The sequence below is a fragment of the Glycine max genome, chromosome 16 (genome assembly GCF_000004515.6).
Source record: "Glycine max cultivar Williams 82 chromosome 16, Glycine_max_v4.0, whole genome shotgun sequence".
In the NCBI taxonomy this organism is placed as follows: Eukaryota; Viridiplantae; Streptophyta; class Magnoliopsida; order Fabales; family Fabaceae; genus Glycine; species Glycine max.
In genome coordinates this window covers 572,053-586,789 of record NC_038252.2, presented here as the reverse complement: position 1 = coordinate 586,789, position 14,737 = coordinate 572,053, and the positions used below count along the sequence as shown (strand labels likewise).

The 14,737-nt window shown below is 33.3% G+C and overlaps 1 protein-coding gene and 1 long non-coding RNA gene across 4 annotated transcripts; both read right to left on the bottom strand.

Moving 5' to 3' along the window:
• Nucleotides 1-1,169: 1,169 nt before the first annotated feature.
• On the bottom strand, nucleotides 1,170-3,049 carry LOC547568 (transcription factor MYB1). The gene is made up of 3 exons (XM_003548314.5): nucleotides 2,823-3,049; nucleotides 2,378-2,507; nucleotides 1,170-1,988 (listed from the first exon to the last, which is right to left on the bottom strand). Exons 1-3 carry the CDS (start codon nucleotides 2,950-2,952, stop codon nucleotides 1,439-1,441), a joined length of 810 nt encoding a protein of 269 aa, XP_003548362.1. The 5' UTR covers nucleotides 2,953-3,049; the 3' UTR covers nucleotides 1,170-1,438.
• A 2,498-nt stretch (nucleotides 3,050-5,547) lies between these two features.
• Nucleotides 5,548-13,915, bottom strand: LOC100799810 (uncharacterized). 3 transcript variants are annotated; one of them, XR_005889110.1, is made up of 10 exons: nucleotides 13,562-13,915; nucleotides 13,090-13,143; nucleotides 11,819-12,040; nucleotides 8,778-9,205; nucleotides 8,631-8,705; nucleotides 7,607-7,685; nucleotides 6,874-6,937; nucleotides 6,723-6,758; nucleotides 6,387-6,625; nucleotides 5,548-5,789 (listed from the first exon to the last, which is right to left on the bottom strand). It is a non-coding gene; the product is annotated as an uncharacterized lncRNA (long non-coding RNA). The 3 variants fall into 3 exon arrangements; XR_005889111.1 differs by lacking the exon at nucleotides 13,090-13,143 and having other exon boundaries at nucleotides 11,819-12,035; XR_005889109.1 differs by lacking the exon at nucleotides 13,090-13,143 and having other exon boundaries at nucleotides 13,562-13,914.
• Nucleotides 13,916-14,737: the final 822 nt, after the last annotated feature.

Sequence of the window (14,737 nt, the reverse complement as noted above, 5' to 3'; positions counted from 1 at the left end):
ATCCATGACAGCAATCATCGGTTTAGAAAATTACTTTGGTAGCGACGTATTGGGTGAAATGGAGGGTAAAATTCTGACCTCATAGCTGATAGTATTTAATTTGTGACATTTAGTACACACAGGCACATCCTATATGCCAACAAAAAAAAATGTTAATCAGTGTACTTAAAACACTAATTAAGAAAATGAAAGAAAAAATTATTTTATTAGAAAACATAAAATCAAATTATTTATGATTTGTTTTTGTTCTTATATAATTTTCATAATAAATATATTTCTTTTAATTCATTAATCAATATTTTTAGAATATTTGTTAGTAAGACTCGTGCCACAATTAAGATTATAGAACCTGCCTTCAGCCTGGTACGTTAAAAATGTCTAGCCTGAAGCTAGCTACTGCACCAACAAACTGTCAGATAATATAAGAATGTTAGGAGAGAAGCGTAGAAGAAAGAGGGGCATGACTAAAATTGTTGCAGATTCAAAACTCTTCTTCAATTTATGCTGCAGATTTTGACCTTGTTGACCAAAGATAGAAGAGAAGACTGAGGTTCTCCCGGTGTGATGCAAACTAACAACTGTTGTAGTGTAAAGGATCATAATGCTTTAATTAATTAGAAGCAGAAATATTTTTCTTGAAAATAATTTAATTTTCCTAACATATATATTTTGATCATGATTTTAAATTACAGTTAGGATTGTGTTATGGTGAGTTAGAAAACCTTTATATTACAAATAATTACCAGAAAATACAGCTGATGCGACCGTATATTACGGTTGTAATGAGTCAAAATACTTTTACATTACAATCACAATTGTGGTTGTGTAATGTTGTTTCAAACCATAATTTTGATTAATTAATTAATTAGTTAGTGAACTAATAAACATTAGCCTATTTTTGCCACGTTCATATTCACATTCTGAATAGAACATATCAGGTCCTGCAGGAGCCGGATGCATGAATTGATTCTTATACCCTCTCGTTATTGTTTCTTAAAGCTATCAAAGCTAGATAACCTCACATGTGCATATGAATATTATTTTTCTTCTTATATATCTAAATGCCGTTGTCTAAAGCAACTTTTGGCCTAGTGCGTTACAGCGACACATCAAAGGGAAGCAAAAAAGTAATTGGTAAACGGAAATTGTAGTAAAGATAGAATCCAACATTTTCTAAACACTAGATTGTACTATCTTGTTGGAATAATGTTATTGATTTTGGAGGAACATAAGGGTTCGTACGTGAGTTCACAACCCAAGTGGAGAGGGAAAAAGAAAAAGAAACCCTGGATTTGTATATTACATCTAGCTATAGCTAGATGCATAATTAGTTAGGCATTCCATATATAGATGGGATATTATCTATAACACTCCCTAAGTACTTGACCTTTTTTCATTCATCTCACTGCATGCAATAATAATAAATAAAATCTCTTGATCAATCATTTTCAAATCCAAGAAAGGAAGCCAGCTCCACATCCAAAAGGGTCTCAAAAGGGTCAAATTTCTCTGGCAAGAGATGGTGACAATGATCAGAAGGTGATGAAGAGCTAGGACTGTTGTTGGTTATTAATTCCACCTTGTTGTTGTGGTGGTGATCTTCTTCCATTTGTGGCACCTTTGAGTTTGAATCATCAGCAATCAAAAATTGGTTTTGATCAATGTCGTGGATGAGGAAATCACTAAAAGAAGCTTCTTCACTACTACCCTCTACTTTATTTGAGGGACTGGGAGTTGTACTAGGTCTATTTCCACACCCACCATTCTCCAAATTTTTACTGTATTCAACTGCATTAACTCTCCTAGGCCGTGGTGCTTCGGGTGATACATGCATTTGTATGGTTTTTTCTTTTTCATGACGTTTGTGTTGAAGTGAAGAAACTGATGATGTTGGATGTTTTTGTAACTTCTTTGACAGATTTGTGTTCCAATAGTTCTTGATTTCATTGTCTGTTCGTCCAGGTAGCCTCTTTGCAATCAATGCCCATCTATATAAATTAAGCTCAAAATTCAGAATTTCAATTGTACGATCACATTACATATATACTATGATTTTTATGCATATATACATGAGCAACTAATGTATATTAATGTTTTATAATAACACTTTATTTTTTTTATCTCACACTTAATTATCTGATTATCTCTCTTCTTCTCGCTTCTTATCTATCTCAGTTGAAGAAATTGTTAGAGTTTTAACTAAGAATAGTATTATTTTATATATATTTATAATCTTATGTATTTTATAAACTGTCTTCAAAGTTGAGCGAAAATAGTGTTATATAAAATACTCGAGAAATCTTTTGAAGTATGAGAAATTGTGTTGAGTAGTACATGTAAGTTTTAAAATCAAAATAAATTAATAAATAAAAATTACCTGTTACCAAGAAGACGATGAAGTCTTATAATCATATCCTCTTCATCCACAGAGATGTGGCCTCTTTTTATACCGGGCTTGAGATAATTCAACCATCTTTGTCTGCAACTCTTTCCACATCGCTTTAACCCTGCAGACATTATTATTGTATATATACAACCAAAAAGCTAAGGTCTAATTAACAAGGAAAAAATTAAATAATAACAATTGGATTTAAGGACAAAGGAACACTCCTATTTTGTGAGGCACCACATGAAAAATAGACCAAAAAGAAAGAAATTAAGAAGGAATCCAATTATGCGTAGAGAAAACCAGTTTCGAACTTAAACATTCAATCACCAAGAAAATTCAACCCAAAATCTCCATCCACTCAAGTACTGCCTACACTATAGTTTACATTAAATATAATAGAGAAAATGATGATATGATTAATGTGAATATATACCTGCATTTTGGGCAACCTTCTGCCATTTTCCTTCTCCATGGATGGAAACATATTTGGAGAGGGTTTCATCTTCTTCTCGAGACCAAGCACCTTTGTTGATCTCTTTGGGGCAGCAGGGTCGTCTACCCATCCTCTTTACTAATGCCCCTTCTCACTACTCACACTGTGCCTTCATATTAATATTGCAATCAAATATTTAACACCTAACTAGCTCACTGGCACACACAAAATATTGGTCTTTGTTATTACAATTATGATCAGCATCTTAGGAAATGTTGTACTTTCAATATTCCATATATCTATTGATATTTTATGGTCTTGTCTTTTCTTTTCAAAACCATTGGTATTAATTTTATTGAATAGTATTATATTCTCTTACAAACGCGCATTTCTAATTTATTATAAAAAAAAAGTATTAAAAATGATTATAAACTTTAAAAAATATTTAATATGTTCTTTATATAATAAGTAAGAAAAATAATACCATATAAAAAGTAAGAAAATTAACCGATATAATTTATTAGAATTAGAGAAAATAGTTACAATAAAAATATAAAATAATTTATAGGAGTTATAAGATTGATTTGGTGATAAAAAAAATGAGAAAGGAAAAGTTTTTGAGTTTGATTGTCTCTTAAGTTGTTTTACACAAATAAAAATAATAATAAATAAATAAAAGAAAATAATAATTTTATAAAATTAATCTTATATTATTATTAATTTATTTATAAATTTTTTATCCAATAATTAATGTTACATCAAAAAATTAAAATAATAATTTTTTTAAAATAATTTTTTTCTTATATCATAATTATATATAATAAATTTATTAAATTATTTTAAAAATGGTATCCACCATCAATCAACCGTAATCGGTTATTAAATTATCGTGCCGTACTCCTCGTATTCGACATCTCCCAAGGGGACCAGGCAACAACGCTGATGGAGCATTACCAACCTACACTTTTAATGTCCCTGAATCTGAATGAAGATGCAAATTCGAGAAACCTTTCGGGGTTGTGACCTGTGACACATTCAACCCACCCAAAGGTAGAAAACTCATTAATTAAAGAGTGTCATTTACATTTTGCAGTAGAGTAGTACTTTGCATAGTCACTTTAAATTATTTAATATTTTCACTAGACCCACATATTTGGGGATCAACAATTTAATCAAACTAAAATAGTTACAAGATAATTTAATTTGTTGACCTTCTCAGCTCAACCAACACAATTCTAGATAAGTCCATTTTAGAGATTAAGAATGGATCACATACTACACGACCTATTAAAAATGTCATAAATTATAAGATAGTTATTTTTTATATTTTGTGTATTATATGTGTTGTCACTTCACTAAAACATGTATTGTTTTAATTTTTCAATTCATGTGAATGACATATACGTATGATCAGAACTTTTTCCCACAGCATAATGCGTTCAAGGATTGCAGAATGTGGAGTGCCTGTATCATTTTAATTAATTTGGTCTCTGGAAGGACATGTAGAAGCCACCTCTCACAATTTGGATCACGTCCGCAACAGACATGAGAGGAAACCGATACACAAACTAGGCAGAGGAGCATGTCGAGTGGGTCTAACATTGGAATTAAGGAACAAAAAAAAAAAAAAAAAACATGTCTTGGTAATAGTAGGGGGTTGCATGTAACACGTGCAACACATCAAATAATGCCAGCATAACAATGTGCACAGCAACATAATGCACCTTCACAACCAAGCCCCTCGCTGTCGACACAATGCAAAATGAAGACCTAAAACCACCTCATCATTCATTCCATCAAAACAAAATAAGCTTTCAAGAGTTTTGACAATTGTTTACACTCCTTCCCAACGACTTTAGAAGACTTCATGATCAATTTGTTTGGTGCAAGTCTTGGAACGCTAGAGTTGTTTGCTCATGTTTAATTATTTGCAAAACACCCCCTCCTCATATTTCTCTCGAATAAATAAATAAAAGTTTCTTATTTTTTATTTTAAATATAAACAAATCTCAATTATTTATGCATTATTTAATGAGATTCTCTCTAAAATATTTTTATTTGATAAGATCAAAAACCTTTTTTATACTTCATATCAAATTCCAAATGAAATATAATTTAGGAAAATTATTTATTTTTAAATTAAAAATTACACAATTTAATCAAATTAACTAATTTTTTTAATAAGTATAAAATGTGTCTTCTTTTCTTATAATCAAGATTGGAGATAGTAAGTACACTCAACTGGCATTCCATCGTTTCACCATCATCATATAAGTTCTTTTGTACCCTAAGTGGGCGATTTTACAATCCAACAAATTTAAATGAAGTTGTGTATCAGGATCAAGTAATTTACGATGAAGAACAGCAAACACAACAACGTGGACCAAGTAAAAGACATGATTCAAAACTGCTGATTTTAATCAGATTTTAAATTCTTTTCAGCTTTTGATTATTTTGAAAAGTTGAACCACAGTTGAAAAACTAAAAGTGGTTATGTTTTCGTAAAAAAAAAAAAAGAAAAAAAGAAACAAAGTAGACTAAGTGTATCATTGTCTACAACGCAACCACATCATATGCTATAATTTCCGCATCTACCTTTCGCTTCTGTTTTATAATTCATTACATTAAAATCCTAAGCCCCGACTTGATGGTCACTTTTACACTCGATCCAAAATTGAAAAGCTTTACAGCAGTTTCGCCTAGTCAATCAGAAACAAAGAGCAAGTATCCAAAAAAGCATATGTTTATACTACAAATGAGCCCGAGACAGGCACCAATGTACATTAAAAATCCATAATTAGGCTCAAACAGTGAAACAAAATGACTATAGAGGAGGGGTTGGGGCAAATAACAAGACAGTGTCAATAGCTGGGATCCTTAAACAACTATTTTTTTCATGTCTAAATACTAAGTAATTACAGTTCCTTTGTATGCTAATCAGTTTCAGCAAGCAATCTCTTGCCAGACCTGAGACCAAAAAAACATAAAACAACTGTGTAAGAAAACTTACCGACCGCTCAAGTAGAGATAAATTACAGTTGCAAAGACACAAATTAAAGAAAAATAAGGACATTAATTTTGATCATCTACAGTATTACTATATAGTACGCAAAATTTCCGAACATCCATTCCAATTGACATTGTTGAATATCAGTAGATAAGTAGAGTTAAAGAATAAAAGAGAACTACAGATTTTGACAGAAATCATATCCTTTTAAACAGTTTTCATTAAGTTTTCGTACAATGCAGTAATTTCCTTTTAGTAAAATCAGGCATGCCCGATTAAGACAGAGGGTATGTGCTGTGTTGGCATTTATGAGATCCGGTCCAATAATAGAGTCAAAAGAAAGGCAGTAATAGGTATTTTAGTGAGAGGTCCAAATCTACGTGCTAGTGAGAAAACGGGAAAAGATGGAATTCTGATCATAATAATCATACTTTTTTGGACTAAATTGAGTTGGGACGGTAGGCAAAATAAATAGATCACAACTTCAAAAGAGGGAAGGGGAGAATGTTATGCCAAAAAAAAAAGTAATTATCATGATCCAAAAGAAGGCATCTTACCCTGCATACAGGAAGTCAAACCTAGCAGCATGAAGACCAAAATCAGAGGAACATTAAAATCTTGTCATCTGCTGTAGCATTTGAGAACCAGCTGCATGAGAAATCAACTGCTCTGAACTCAAGGGTCTTACTAGATGGTGGGTTCCCACAGGGGGAGGATTAGAAATGCCCTGTATACTCATCTCTTTAGAACTGTTAACACTCGACTCAGAGGGCAAAGATTCCATCAATGTGCGAACCTGATCATTGAAAGATTAGCAAGCAAGAAAAGAACATATCAATTATATTATTGTCCAACGGAAGAAGTAAATAGATCAATTAATCCTTCAAACTTACCATATCTAGGCGCCTCTTGTGGAGGTCATTTAATAGCTGCAAGTTTGAAGCATAGCGTTTAAGAATCTAATTATTATAAGATTGATTTTTCTTATTCAGGGAAGGGTCCGGAAAAGAAGGGGAAGAGAGAGAGAAATGCTTTGTTGCTTACAGGTTTGTTCTGATTCTTCTTCTCTTCACTTGAGTATCCGGGAATTTTTAAATCCCAATTTTCTCTGCGCAATATCACAGGGCAAACAGATAAATCAGCAAGGCTGAAATGTCAATTCTATTTAACAAATAATAATAGTTATAATCCCAATTAGGTGCTGTATGTATTATGCAGCATGAATTCTATATGTATGATGTGGATGTTTGTGCTGGAATGTCTCACTTTTTGTGATTCATTTTTCAGCTTTTTAATTAATACAATATCTTTACCTTTGCCCATAAAAGAAAATAATAATATGCTATCAATTCAAGCATTCAATTTTTAACCTTGTTCAAGATATCAGGGAAATCCACGCCCGATCTTTTATAGATCATACAAGCTTAAATATGTCCACTAGACTATGTTGAAAATAAAATTTTAAAGCTGGGTTTATTAAAATTCAACATTATGTACAACTTATCAAGAATGTCAGTAACCCAAAGAAGAGGATTATGACAGCAACTCCGCCCCCCCCCCCCCAGCATGGGTCAACAATATTTCAGATGAAGAGAGCATATATATTCTACAACACCTGAAAGCAATAAGATTCATATAGTTTTTTATACTCGAGTGGTAAAATTTGTGAAAAAGTGACAATTATTAGTCTAAATCATTTTTAAAAATGCAACAATTCTTTCTTCTTTTGGATGGGTGGACTGAAAATATAAGCTACACACAGAACATAGTGACATACCAAGGTGTAGCAATAAATCATTGGACTCCAAAGTTGACGATTTTCTATGTTTTGCCAAAACACAACCATGTGTAGTTGCCTGCATATGAGAAAAAGATAAGAACATTTTCTGAAAAACAAAACAATCTTTAGCTAAAACACAAAATAATCAACAGTATGTTTTATCATGAAAACTCTTAGAATTTGGGTTATGAGCCTAACTCAACCAAACAATTGGCTTGTAAGATAAGGGTTGTTCCCCACTTATATACACTATTTTGGCTTCATCACTATTCACTAGCTGATATGGGATCTCCAACACACACCCCTCACGCCAAGGACTGGACATCTCAAGTGTAAAGTTTGTAGGATTTGACATTTGCGGGTGGTCTGATAGTTGCCCGATAGACGCTAAGATAGGCTTGTAAGATGAGGGTCCCCCCTATACACTATTTTGGCCTCATCACTAGTCAATATGGGATCTCCAATAGATATTACCTGGGGGGTCTTGCATGACCATGACAAGCACAAGAATTGTTGAAGTGATTTTATACTTAATATTAGTATATCTCAACAAGTCATGCAAAAGGATTGAAGGAGCAGCAGTAAATTTTTAGCCATTTAAAAATAATGCTAGAAGATTGTCAATTAGATTATCATGTCAACATTAACAATATCAAGAATCCAGACTCCAGAGTTAAGAAATTATTAATCTTTCAAATAGAAATCAACACATGCTTATAAGTCTAATTATAATAAAATCAATCCACTCAACAACTTCACTAATAATAAATTCCTTCACATTGGGCAAGCCTTATTTCACCTGGTGCCAGCCCTGATATTTAAAGTCAAGGGCCTACTGTTGGGTAAGGGATTTGATCCCACGTGACGTTACCCTCCCATTCCCCTTTTGATCCCAAAAGGGATCTCCCTAGTTACCAAAAGAAAAAAGTCCTTTATACTTTGAATTTCAAATACAGGGAAAATTAGAATAAATAATAAAGCAGGATGTGGGAAAAAAGGTAAAACATGTCAGAATTCTTACAGAATCAAGGAAGTCATCAGCAAGCTCTAAAAGAAGATCTATAACTTCGGGGTTCAGCCTACCTTGTGGATCCACCTGTAGGATAAAAGATTATGATTCAAAATATAACCACATATATGAGAGAGAGAGAGAGAAGTTCAAAGAAACCTGTCCGACTAAATCCTGTATCTTTCTCTTCCCAAGGACTTGGTTTGTAGCTTCAGTTCCTTGGCTAGAACTACCACCTGGTGTAGTTGCACCAGATGCAGTAGCATCTGGCTGTGATCCTGTTAGACTAAGTGACTTTTGGCCTGCAGGTCCTGGCATCCTTGGAGACTGTTGCTGTTGATGGACAGAAGCTTGTTGTGGCTGCTGTTGTGGCTGTTAGACTAAGTGACTTTTGGTCAGCAATGAGATTGTTGTTGTGGCTGCTGTTGTTGCTGCTGCTGATGCAGCTGAGGCTGCCCCATCAATTTCTGCTGCTGCCATTGTTGCTGTGTTAAAGAGTTAATCATTGCAGGTTGTCCATTCTGAGACAACCCAGACAACTGAGAACTCATAAAAGCAAGCGACGATGACCTTGGTAAATCTTGAACCTGTAGTCAAAAGCATTGTCAATGTTCTAATATGCCTCAATTCATTTTGAAAAGTTCAATACATATTTTTACAGACACATTTAACTACATCATGAGTGAACATATTTTGTTTTCTTGTCTTCATCAACCATCAATATATTTGGGGAAAATATTCTTCTTTTACATGATCAATGTTTATTAACCAATGCAAGTTATCCATCTAATTTCTAAAGGAATGACACTGAAAAGAAAAATAAAGTGCTAATCATATTGCATGACACTAATACGTGATTGTACATATATTTTTAAAGTCATAGTCCCATTCTCTGAATAATTATAATTAATATTATATATTATACACTTAGCCCATTTGTAACAAAAAATACACTTGGCCCATTCCAAAACACTTGGCAATTCAAAGAAGAAACACAAGAACATATGAACGGAAAAAAAATAGTTCGCAAACCAGAGAAGAGAAACAAAACAGATAATTGAAAAAATCAAAGCAACCTGAACAGTGGTGGCTTAATCACACTTTGCACGGTTTTAGTTCGCAAAACAGAGTTTCCAAACTGATGTGGAAGGGAATGGGACTGCAGTGCAGGGCGACACAGATCGGCAGTGGCGGTGCGGCTTTGACGTCCACCAGTTGCAACCGGCAAAGGAATCGCAGGTGGGTGAGGAAATAGGGTTGCACAGCAGAATGGGTGTGTTTTTCGAATTGGGGAAGAAAAGATTTAGGCTTTGTTTTGACCACATGAAGATCGCGGAGAATAAAAACTCAATTTTAACAACCATGGGCTTAGCCCATTCCATGAGCCAACCAGTCCGCTATGAGCTAAGGAACCTGCTTCTATCTTTTATAAATAAATCATTAGGCTAAGATAATGTTTTTAAAATGAAATTAATATTTTATCCAGCATTCCAAATACATACATATTTGCATCTTTTTAAATTTAATTGAATTTATCTTAATTATACTTTTAGAGGGCAATCCCAGGCACAGATGTAAAGTTGTGACTTGGTGACCGGTTTGTCATGGATTTGAATCCCAAAGCAATCTCTTTGCATATGCAAGGGTAAGGCAGCATATAATGACCCTTCCTCTTACCTTCACATAGCGAGAAGCCTATAGACTCTAAGGTACGTTAGTCTTTATCATAATTGTAATTTTAGTTCACATATTTTACCTTACATGTGATTTTAATCTTTTTAATTTTAATTACTATAAATGTTATCATTGTTAAGAGTCAATTATTGTCCCTGCCATAGCTGAAACCTCTTCAACCCGGTATTGCCATCAGCTTTCAAAATAGAATAACACACTTCTGCATCTTCAGGGTGCTGACCCACCTTCAACCCTGCTCCAACCCCTTTATTTGGGGGACTGTATGGACTGGGGGCTTTTAAGCCCCCTCATTGAGTAGGCTATAAAAAATGGGGGGTATTATGTGGGACAAATGGGACAGCCAATGGGGTTAAGGCTAATTTGAAGCTCTATCTCAGAGAGACTCAATGAATAAGACAGGGTAGCTATTGAAAGTGAATCAGAGAGTGAACCAAAGAGATTTGGAAGATAGGTGTTGCTGCAAGAGAATAAGATGAGAATTGAGAAACACATTCAACGCGTGAAAGATAGCATTGGTAAGTAGAACCAAGAATTCGTTTGTTTAAACTAAAAAAAAAGGAAAAAAAGGTGATTTTAAGGATATATAGAAAAATGGTTTGTTTTATAGATATTTTTATGAAAAGCTGAAGCCATTTTTTGTTTGGTTATAATTATAAAAAGTACTTATTTTCAAAGTACTGTATAATTACAGCTTTTTCCAGAAGCTACTCAAAACAACTAAAAAAATCTATTTTTTCTGCTATTTTTTTATTTTCTTAAAAAAACTTAAACAAACATACTAAAAAAGTTTAAAATTGATTATTTTAAAAAAAGAATTAAAGTGGGTTTTCATTGAGGAAAAAACAAATTGAAACAACAGGCTCAAAATGTGAACAGGACAAGAGCGAGATAAAATGGAAGGTGGCAAAAAACTTGGTGGTAAGTGGTATACCAATTTAAGTTTTATGGTGAATTTTGACAAAATAGCAGGAATCAAAAACTTTTATGGCATGTGTTCTCATGACAATGAAAGCAAATTGCAGGTGAATCCTGCAATAGGGATAAAATGTAACATTTTATGGTACAGTTATTTAGAATGTCTAACCTCTGGCTCTGGCTCTGCCCAACCCCAAATTATGAGACAAAATGAAGAAGAAAGGTAGTGAAAATAGGATAAACATTCTACTCAGACATTGAGTTACCACTGAAAAAAACGTTCCACACAAATCAAAAACAATGCACACAAGAACAATTCAAAACTAAAACATCAAATTGGGGTAATGATCAATGATGTTAAAACATAGACAAGATATTTGGAAACCCAGGAGCATGAACTTAAAAAAAAATTATACCACATCTTGAAATATCATAAACACGACAGACCTTGACTGCAAGTACATTTAAAATCTAAACCATGTAAGAATATGACAAACTGGTTATACAAAGATACAAGAGGAACATTGGTAAGCATTATTATTTCCTAGTTCAATAAAATTATATCTAAATATATAAAGCATAGATTATACCTGTGCAGTGTTAAGTGAACCTTGCTGTGATAGTTGCTGCCTGATTTGACCCTGACTCATACGCAGCTGCTGTGCATAAACCATGGCTCCATTTGCTCGTAGTTGTGAGGTGAGATTAGGTGACCCCATCATACCCATTGCTTGCATTCCTTGCAGTGATGGTCCAGCAGAATTACCTGAAGAGAATTGGGACGACTGGACTAGCCCACCTTACTGCCTTGGCTATACCAAATTGAAAATTATTTCAGAAAGAAATAGTTTTCTGGACACAGAATGCATGAAATGTGATGATATTTCAATAATTAAAGCCATAGCCAAATTTAAGTTCGTCAAACCAATACATATCATGAATCGCCAAACTATTTTTTCAATCATAAATCATAAGATATATAGTAACAAATATCCCTTTTAACAATTTCTTCCAAAGTCCTTGGTCTCCCTTTACCCGTTTTCACACACAAGACTATGCAATCTACCCTCCTTGCCGATGCTTCCAATGGAGAATGGTAAAAGAAAAGTAAAAATAAAGAGTTGATAGACTGTGGGATTCGTATCAGTAATATTGAATTGTACTGATTGTCTGATTCATCCATGTATCACACGATTTAAAGTTATCTGCGATTCATCAGAAGATATGTATTCCTGGCTAGCCGAATCAAATAGGACCACGCGATTCAAATTGCAAATCACAATATTCTAATAACTCTCCATGCACAAAAACACCAACCACAAATCATACTTATAACCAACAACACTTGTGACATCATCCAACAACAAAACTGCCTGCCCGGTATTACCAGGCAGCATAACTTGGTATCTTTCCAAAGCAACCACACTATAGCTTGGGAAAGATTTTATACAAAACCTATCACAAATAACAAATAAGAAACCATGGTTGTAGATAAAAACACACATGGTTGAAAAGGTAAACACATAACATAACTTGGTCATTCCACTTGGATTTCAATCCTCACCTAGTCTCCAATTCCCGAAATACCAAACTGACACAACTTCTATCAAATAACAATCTATCACATAAAATTTGTGCCATTTTCTTGTTAATGTTAACATGACCATGACCCTGTTTGGATTAACTTTTCCATAAACATTCATAGGAAAAGAAACTAAGAAGGTAAAAATTTAATAATTTTCTCCAGTAAGTTAGAATCAATTTATGCACCTAAGCTTTCAGATAAGTAAGATGAGATATGTCCTATAAAAGTTAAGTCCATAAGTTAATTTTAACTCGGGAGAATTTCAATTTGTTTTACCTTTTCATTTTTTTCCCTATAAGCAAGCTTGCAAGAAGTTTATCCGAACAGTACCTATAACCAAATCATAACGGTGTGATTTAACATTTTCATTCTGATCGCTATCAAACACCAAAAGTAAAAACAATTACAGCATGTTTGGGTAGCTACTAACGAGTTTGGATTAGATTCATGGTGAGAAATGATCAATTAAGTGAAGGCAAAGCAACAATAGTCGCTTCTATTTGTGGGGGGGGGGGGGGGGGGGGGGGGTGTAAAATTGATTCTTGTGTGATATCCAAACACACTAGTACTAGAATTGATATTCTGGAACCCAAACAAAATCACGGTGAAAAATTGGAAAAGTGGAAGCAACTATTTTTTGCTTTCATTTGGAATTGATTAATAGAAACATTGAATTTAATCCAAACATGTTTATTAGCATATATAAAACAATTCGCATTCAAAAAAAAGCAAAGCTGAATTATTATACCGAGGAGAGTAAATTAAACTGCGTTCCAGAACCGAACAGCATGGGGAAGTGCCCTCTCTGCCCCATCTGGCCGCCATACAATCCGGGATGCTGCTGAGTCTGAATCTGATTGAGGCGAGAGAGGGAAGGCGATTCGCTGCATGGATTGGAGATAGGATTCATGTTGTGAGAAGGAGGAGAAGGGATTGGAGAGTGCTGCGGGGTTTTGAATTTGTGGGTCCTTGGTGAGGGTTTCGAAGATGCTGTTTCCGCCATTGGTTTTATTTTCAGTGTTATGCAGAGAGAGAGAGAGAGTTGAAATTGAAGGAAGAAGGAGACTTAGGAGAGGAGAATCGATCTTCGCCCTACACGTCACCACTTTGGAGATTCTATTTATCTTTTTTATTATTGGAATTATCTATAATCTATGCCTATTTTCTATATCTATCATCTATTATCTACACTAATACTAATAATAAAGAACATACTTGTTTCAGTTTTTTTATTTTTATTACTTCTCTCCTATTAACTACTCACTACTCTTATGTTGTTAGATTTTTTTTTGTTTTACTTCTATTTTTTTAGTTAAAATAAGTAAAGAGACACAAAATGTCTCTATTAGTCTATTATAAAGGAAATAATTCTGATTGGTGTCATCTTTCTTCCATATAATTTTATCCTTAACTATTATAAATTAGAACATTATTTTATTTTAACTTTTAACAACAGTCACATTCTTTAAAAAAATTACATTCAACTATATATAGGTAACCCAAAAAAAAATGTCAAGCTTCTTTTTTAAAATTTAAGTTTAAATAGTATAATTTTAGCCTCTATGAAATAAATGAGTTTTTTTTTAGAGAAAAATTTAGGAGGAGAGAAGATGGCACCCAAGTCAAAGTCAGGAAAGTCTATGGGTTCAAAAATCACTTAGCACTTACATTTACATCATTCCAATGAAATGAATAAAGATTTAAACCCAAACCCTATCATATGTGAGACCATATCTTGATCCATTCATTCAATCCCCTTGGGTTGAAATAAATTAGTTTAAATTTCAATCGATGTACAAAAAATAATTATTCTTCTAAAATTTTAAATCTTTATTTTTGGTTTTTGTAAAAATAATGATTTTTGATTTTTGTACTATAAAAAAGTTTAAATTTTATTCCACTAAAAACTTAAATTACTATTTGA

Bases quoted from the DNA above. Each gene is read 5' to 3' on its own strand.
- LOC547568 (XM_003548314.5), bottom strand. From the start codon at position 2,952: ATGGGTAGACGACCCTGCTGCCCCAAAGAGATCAACAAAGGTGCTTGG. The intron at 2,508-2,822 runs GTATATATTCAC...TAATGTCTGCAG, and splicing joins GAAGGTTGCCCAAAATGCAG to GGTTAAAGCGATGTGGAAAG. The intron at 1,989-2,377 runs GTAATTTTTATT...TAATTTATATAG, and splicing joins CATCGTCTTCTTGGTAACAG to ATGGGCATTGATTGCAAAGA.